The 8,130-nt window shown below is 34.5% G+C and overlaps 1 protein-coding gene across 1 annotated transcript; it reads right to left on the reverse strand.

Annotated features, from left to right (window-relative positions):
- Nucleotides 1–171: 171 nt before the first annotated feature.
- Nucleotides 172–4,461, reverse strand: LOC136970358 (motile sperm domain-containing protein 2-like). Its single transcript, XM_067264788.1, has 8 exons — nucleotides 4,110–4,461; nucleotides 2,543–2,707; nucleotides 2,388–2,474; nucleotides 1,800–1,957; nucleotides 1,630–1,690; nucleotides 944–982; nucleotides 747–871; nucleotides 172–420 (listed from the first exon to the last, which is right to left on the reverse strand). Exons 1-8 carry the CDS (start codon nucleotides 4,204–4,206, stop codon nucleotides 343–345), a joined length of 810 nt encoding a protein of 269 aa, XP_067120889.1. The 5' UTR covers nucleotides 4,207–4,461; the 3' UTR covers nucleotides 172–342.
- Between the last annotated feature and the right edge of the window lie 3,669 nt (nucleotides 4,462–8,130).

The following is an 8,130-nucleotide window of genomic DNA, read 5'->3' on the forward strand; positions in this document are numbered from 1 at the left end:
CTTTGATAGAATCCTATTGAGTTCAGACAAAGTGCATTTTGTTACTTTATTAAGAAAAATTTGAGAATTTAATGTGTTACTGAAAATACAGATGGGTCTATTTCCATAAAAGAGTAATTTGGATCATTATAGACAGTGTTAATTGTTTTGTAAAATTCAAACAATAGCCAAAACGTTTGGAAAATTTTTAATACAAAGTCATCTTTTCATATACAAAAGTTTTGTAGGTATAATATAGATCCCGGTATATATAATCATTAACAATATAAAATGAGTAACTATGAATAACTGTTTATAAACAAGGTTATTGTAAATGTATACAAGTAAATATGGAGAGAATTTTTAAACCATCCTAGTATCGTTGCATTTCGGATAATTTTCGGCGAAGATAAATGGATAATATCCAAATTCCTGGTTATTCTGTTAAAAGAAAAAATAACACAAGAAATTAATGACTAGTTTCAATCGGCTTGCATAAAATCACCTCTATATTACGTATTTTCCTCGAAAATTGTGACACACACTGCTCGCGCGACAATTATGATTGTTTTATTCCGTATGCAAAATTAAAATTGCCTTATCGATACCAACCTTGTTATTGATTACCTTGAAAGTGACGTCAGTAACAAAGTTGGCACCTGTTCGGTTCCCTAGCTATAAGAATATACTACTACTAATAATAATAATCTGGGTTGTGGTGGCAACCATACTACCACTTAAATGTCTAATTTTGGATCCGGACTTACCGTTCCTCCCAAGTGAGGTGGCAATCTGTCTTCCTCTATGTATTCTCCTATTGTTTTATTGTCTACAAATTTCACCTTCTCGACAGCTGCGGGTGGTAACAAGTACTTGACTATTTTCCATGTAGCTGTAAATCATACGGTTATGGGTATTATTATACAATAATTAATGTGATCAAAATACTAGAAATTCTACTTACCTACCAAAATGCTCGGTAGATTGGCCACGATGATATGTCCTTTAGATAAATTTACATAATTATGTAACAGTAGCTAGTATATTTAAGTTATACAATGGGCTAATATTAATTTGCATACTGTTAATATCGTTACGTGTTATATTATTGGTAAATTTAGGGGTTTTTTTAAATTTGGCATGTAAAGGAAGCCATTAGTTATTCATCACAACTAGAGAAGCTCGCAGCTTCAATTTCCATCGTGTAAATGCCTGATTAGGAGAAATTTTCTTAGCAACCGTCTGTCTTAAACGCAATAGCTAATTCAGTGTTGTGTCAAAAGTACGTATACATCGCGTGCCATAGCCCATTGTTTAATTTTTGTATTAAATAAACCAATAAGGATTCTGATTTATGCACGTGGGAAACACAATGAAGCGTTTAACTTGGGTTTTACGAAATTATACTGCATTTTTATACAAGAAAACGAAATATACGTCACAATAACTTTAACCGCACCACCAGAGGGCTTATTTCGAAAATTTCGAGTGATGTTGCCAGATCTAATTTTCTCAACGTTTTTTAAAGATAATATCTAAAACATTTGACTATCAATCCTTATTGCTTTTTGATGTGAAAAACACTTTTCACATTGAATATTCCTCAAGTGAGAAAAAATATTCAAAAATCAATTACGAATTGATACTCACCTACAATGGCCAAGTAATGCTCTTTCACCATGTTAATCAAGAGTGTCAACAGGTCCATATTCTAAATATAAATGAGACGTAACTTATAAAGACTCGTGACGAGAAAGGCATAGGTATATTTGTTACGCGACGTAACAGCAACGTAAATTAAAACAGGAAGAATGACTTACAGCGTTACTAAGCCCCGCTCCCGTGCAATCTATGATAATGGTGAACATCTCTCCGGGATTGATGCTTTCTACGCTTTCTATCCAGTAAGTGACGAAACGTTCCAAGTCCTGCTTCTCCGCCGAACTCGTTCTTCTCACCTTTTTTGCTCTCAGAAACACTACCAGAAAACAAAAGACTTCTCTTAATACTACTAGAAGTTTTCAATAGAGCTTCATTGGGAGATGAGTATGTGTTGCGAAAGGGAGGCTGAAAATGTTATCAAATTTCAGCATAAATCACGTGCAGTTGTTTCGGGTCCTCTCGCAACAGGTAATAACTTCTAAACTATTCTTTAGAAAATATATTTTGGCTCATTTATATTCTAAATAGCCAAATATGTCTTATGGAGAATAGGAACATTCCATGCGTAACACAAGAAATGGGAGGGAATGTTAAACAACCCAATAGTCAATTGACTTCGCTCGTGACTCAAAGTAACGAGCTGTTAAATTCGCTAATTAGTTATACCTCATTATGTGAATCACGCGTTACGAGAAACTGATACGCTAAATTACGGGAATAAAGTGAAAATATGGGCATTTTCTCACCCGTGCAGCATCCATTTTTGTCTCTGTTGTAAGGAACGATAACTTGGCGATCGAAGAACTCGGTTGGCAACTCGTCCCTTTTAATTTCTGCAAACGAAACAGTATCGTTAGACACGTTGCACTTACTTTTCATCAGAAAAATGGGTGTTAAATACCTCTGATGGAATTCTCCTTCCTCCATTTAAATTCCTTTTTGGCCATGGCGATGCCATTCTTCAGCCTGTCCTCACTAGGATGCAACAGTGCTTGGTGGACGATGAATCTCTTGACGAATTCGTCGTCATCTTTCAACCTCTTAACGTCTTCCGCATAATACGATTCTAAGAATGGTAAATTATAATTTACATTAAGAATTTAAGCCAACAGTAGCTAGTCGCCATCTTTACTCGCGATGCGAGTGTTCGCATCTACAACAAAATGATAGCTTGTACCGATACGGACACGTTATTCTATTCGATACTTCCTTAATTTAAAAATATATTTACGGACTATTTTTCATTTTTCTTTGAGGAAATTAATGTGTACGGGCGATTTTCTTAATCTTTAACAAAATATCCAGGTACAGAAGAGTACACAATCCATTTTATCTCGACAAAAGCCTTTTAAACAATCTATTGTATATGACAGAATTATATCCGCCACACGTAAACCTTTCACGCTCGAACGGAATGGAAGTTTATAATTTATAAATAATGAAATTTAATGCTAGAAAATAGCGTAACGATCGAAATCGATAGCAATCTTTCGTGTTCTAGAAATAAAACAATTTATTCTTAATCTCTTTGACTCCGTACAATAATCGATTCGATTCATTGAGTTAAACACTAAAACTCTCGTGACGTTTGCGGTCTAGAAAGCTAGCCACGTGACTCACTTTTCCGGCCGCAAGTATCACGAGATATCATTATGACGTCACCTACACTGGATGTTTTTATACGACATTTTTAAGACATAACTTGGCGAAGGTCGACTGGTCTTCTGACTCTAAAACTCGATCCTGTTTGATCAATTCGCTAAACACCTCTGCAACACACTGCAATGTTTTTTTTTCTTTTTATTTTTAATTAAATAATAAACGTTGAGCAATTTCTGTTCTCGCGTATATCTGTACTGTATTACACAGGAGTTGTTTATAAAGACAGTTGCGAGTCTGTAGAGCGTAAATCGATATACGCCCTTTCGATAGGGGGGTTTAGAATTACGGATATGTAATAAAACACTACAGTATCTAGTATACGAACGTAAAAAATATTAGAAAAACGCCCAAATGTGACATAAATTTACTTATAAACCGTTAAACAGCAGTTTTATAAATTTACCAAATGAAAGAAAGCGAAAGTTGAGATTTTACTTTCCTCTTTCTCTGCGTAACAAAGCTGTTATTTTACTTTCATCTCCACACGCGCCACACAAGTCAAATTATTGTGTTTCCCTTTCAATCGAGCGAAAGTAATCATCATTGGTGAGGGGTGAAAGTTATTTAATTCAAAACAGGTTCATTCTACTCATTCATCACTTAAATTGCTATTTTACGTGTCTAAAAATAGCCATTCTAGTGTCATAATATGTTTATTATTCAACAAAGGAGCGTAACAAAGAACTCGATTCTACTGTAGACAATGCCTTTATGCTGTTCTGTTCTAATAAACAACGGAAGAAAGGAAAGGGAAAAATTCTTGGTTACTCCTACACTTCAATAACACTAATTAAAACACCACTCACCGGGGGATTTTTCTATTTCTTCTAACACTTGCTTCCTTAATTCTTCGACGGTCTGCCTGTCGGGAGGCGGAATCTTGGAGTTAGTAAGCTCGGGCATGTTGCTGTACAGCTGTTATCCCTCTTGTGATGCGTGCAACTTTAATAATTTCCCCGATGTGTTTACGTCACAACATTCAAATCTCCTTCCTCTCCACTCAGCTGCTACGAGTAACACCTTCCTTTGCGTAATACGTCGATCGTCATCTCACTCTTCGATTGGTTATCCAAAGGAAATGCTCACTTACAGGCTATAACACATATTAGCTGTTAAGATATTATTAGAAACGAAGGACGATCGTTATAAACGGAATTTACTGTCGAATTTTACCTGGTCTTTTTCGATTTATCGACATTGTGTCACGCTGCGCGCAGCTGTTTTAATCGATAGGCATGACTCATAATTGTATAATTTAGAGTTGGCTGCATCCACACTAAATTTATTTTATACTTGTGTTAATATTATAAAGGAGTTGTGTTCATTTCAGTTGTGAAAGTAATCAACGGAACGGAACGGTATTTCATAGGTCAATTTTAAATTCGAACTGACAGGATTCCGTTGTGGAAAGTATTAATTTTCCCAAATTCTTTTGTTTTCTGTGTTTTACAATATTACATCCTCCTTGGTGTTTTTTAATACTTAAAAATTATCTTCGACCTTGTAGCAAGTAAAGGTTTTTTCTTTCTTTTTTAAACACTCAAGGTATTTTATTTATTTATTTATTTTTAAATCAAGATACAATCAATTTTTGATTATAAAAACAAGTTTTTTTAAAATTTCTGGTGTGTTAGTGTTGAAAAATGCCGGAGTTGTAAGAATTATTCAAGGTAAATTAATTATATAGCTGAATTAAATTACTTTAATGGGTTATAAAGAGAGAATTGATGCCGAGAAATGCGTTTTTAGTCAAAATGTGCAGTTTAAGTGGCTAGGAAACAGCAGAACAATTGCAGAAGCTTAATGATTGTCTTACTCCCCTTTAAGAGCGAGAGGAGGAGGACCAAATTTACCGATTTAGTGCGTCGTTTAACGATGAAATTCAGTGATGCTACGTGTAAAAACAAGATACTACCCGAAGTCTTAGATTTAGAGGGCCTATATGCAGCAAAAAAAGCAATATTTAATAATAATAATAACGTGGAAAGAAAGGGTCCGAATTCACCGGTACGCCCAAGGCATTGTGTAAAAATGGGTCTCGGGCAAACTAGTTAGGTACTCGAGTCGAACTGACGAGTTTCCTGCTCTTAGCATATAATCCGAAAATCTCGTGCCCGCATCAATTAGAGTACTTTAGAATTACTTTACTATGCCCTGCAGTTAATAGGCTACATTTGTGTTTTAGTATGTTTCCCCCTTTAAATTTTTTTAATCTTTCGTACCAGGTAAAATTTGCTCCACTAATACGCGATTTTTAAATTATCCCCCAAAAAGTATAGATTTTCTAGCGCAGGATGCTCTATAATTGCTTCGTAACTGTAACTTGTAATGGTTCAAGCTATATCCTGTTGATAAAAATTCTCTTGCGTACAGTTTTACCCGTACTGCATGCCTATCAAAAGTTTATTTCGCCTAATTACGGTAGCTTATTTTATATATTTTGTAGTAAAATAACGTAGGATGTCAACCCTCATAACCTTTCTTTTACTCACGTGACAAGTTAGAGAATTAGTGTATGTCCTTCAATCAACTTGTCCCTTTGAATACTAAAAAACCGAAAATTCTATCCTTCATATTTTACTGATAACATCAAAAAGAAAAATGTCGTTTAGAATTATCGTTAATAAATCGTGACAAGTTTTGCCAAAATTTAACCTCTAAAATTACATTTTTTAAAAAAGATTAAGGCCCCTTTATGAATAGGAAGGACACTTTAAATCAATAATTAAATACAGTATAAATGTGCAGTGTCAATTTTATGCCTGGCAAACTGCACTCGACTGGATCCTAGATTTAGAGTGCCCGAAATTAGCTAAAGAGTTAATTATTCCTGTTATTAAAACCATTAAAGATAAGGCCCTAGTTCACCTGTTTGTCTAGGCCTTACATAATGTGAGCCCTAGGCAATCTGTTATACATTTACATTACACAACTGATGGAAACTCTAGTTCTTGCCTGCAGGGATGAGAGTTTTCGGAAAGTAAAAAAAGAAAAGAAAATGTACAGTCGTTCTCTGGCCTTACATCCGGGAATTGTTGACTAATATTGTCAGTGACACGAAGAAGCCAAGGTTATTAATTGTCATTTATGTCACGAAGTAAATTAAATAATTTGCATATGTATAGTTAATAAAATGTCTATCCCTCACGCTGTTCGGGGCTGCAAATTGCGATGGATAGTATTACGTTTCTTTGACCAGTACAAATGATAAAAGTAGAAAAAAATAATTTCGAGTAAATGAAAAATTCGCGTAATGCGACGCGCTGACGCATTGCCTCGCTTAGTCTTATGTCTCCTGTTGTTAGGTGCGATACTCTTGCAAGAAAACGCGACGTAAAATTATTCCGTTTTTAAAGCTCCGAAATTATGCCATATTACTTCTTAAAATTAATAAAAGTTACTGAGAAATTAAATTATTTTTTAAATTGATTTACTAGTGAAGAAAAGTAATTTTTATTAAGTTAGGAAAATGGTTAATTAGACAATAATAAAGTGTAAAAATAGGTGGCGCGAATGGTAAACAGAGCGCCTCCTAGTGCCCTGTAAGCGGTGGCGCTCGTAGACAACAGCGCCATCTGGTTTCTGCGACAAGATATTTAATCGTACAAGTCAATAAAATTGAATTTTTTCAACGGTGCGAGGGAGTGAATTTAAAATTAATTACAGTCAAACCTGTTTTTATACGATGGATAAGGACCGCATAAAAAAGTCTCACATAGAAAATAACTCGTTTTAAAATCGTAGTCTTAGTTTCTGAGGAAATTACCTTCCTCTTCGCTTTGTTTCTGCCCTTATTCATTTTCAGGGATTATGTCTAAACAAAATAAAAATCCTAAAATTTTATATCTAAGTACAAAAAATAATACATTACATTTACCTTCAATTTACGCTTTGAAGTGAATCTTATCTTAATGGTCCAGGAATGTGAAAGCACTTTGAAGGTTTAATTAACGTAATTAAAACACACGTAAAATTTATTGACAACAGATGTCAGCACTTGACTGCATCGTCTCGTCTATCGTCTGTTTTACATATTTTTGTCCAGGTGGTGTTTTGTTAACTTAAAAAATAAATTATTTCATTTTTCGCATATTCGTGCAATAATATTACTATAATAAGTGCATTTATGCTATAATAAGTCAACGTGAGACGTGACAAAACGCATGAGACTAGTCTCCAACTATACCGCACAAATAAAAAATCGCACAAAAAAAGACCGCATAAAAACAGGTTTGACTGTATAAATAAACTTGTTATTCATTATGTTCGTTATAGTTTTATAATTGATCACAAGAATAAACTATATTATTTGTAATTACTTTTCCGTCTGTTACCAGTGCCGTCTTTAGGGGAGGGCCCCGAGGTCGTAGGGGCCCCTGAATCCGAAAGTAATAAAGTTACAAAAAAACAAATAGGTTACTTGAAATGAAGAAACCATTAAGCAATGGCGTTGTCGAACGGTGTACACTCGGTAAGTAATCCTACTAGTTTTTGTTTATAGCAGAGTTTATATGATTATTCCCTAAAAATTATACGTGTTTTGGAAATGTTCGACTCAAATTAGTCTAGAATCGATTAATTTTAAGGAAGAAAACCTTTCAAACAGCCGTAGCCCCTAAACTGCACACGTGCCGGGCTGTGATTGGCTCACGTATTTAAGTGACTCGTGCAACACTGATTCATATAACACGGAACGTATCTACCGTATTATAGGGGGATCTACTGTACTGTAAACATCACCAAATTGTAAACATGTACATGTATTCGTAAATTTAGATTACTTTTTTTTCTGTACTATATTAAAAACGAAATTTATTTGTTTGTAAG

Source organism: Centruroides vittatus, unplaced genomic scaffold (assembly GCF_030686945.1).
Source record: "Centruroides vittatus isolate TY-2023 unplaced genomic scaffold, ASM3068694v2 contig_1924, whole genome shotgun sequence".
NCBI classification, from domain to species: domain Eukaryota; kingdom Metazoa; phylum Arthropoda; class Arachnida; order Scorpiones; family Buthidae; genus Centruroides; species Centruroides vittatus.

What these genes read in the sequence shown, in the direction of transcription:
- LOC136970358 (XM_067264788.1), bottom strand. Translation starts at nt 4,206, where the DNA reads ATGCCCGAGCTTACTAACTCCAAGATTCCGCCTCCCGACAGGCAGACC. An exon ending in GAAGGAGAATTCCATCAGAG is followed by an intron (nt 2,475 to 2,542) that starts GTATTTAACACC and finishes TTTCGTTTGCAG; the next exon opens with AAATTAAAAGGGACGAGTTG. An exon ending in TCTACCGAGCATTTTGGTAG is followed by an intron (nt 872 to 943) that starts GTAAGTAGAATT and finishes TATGATTTACAG; the next exon opens with CTACATGGAAAATAGTCAAG.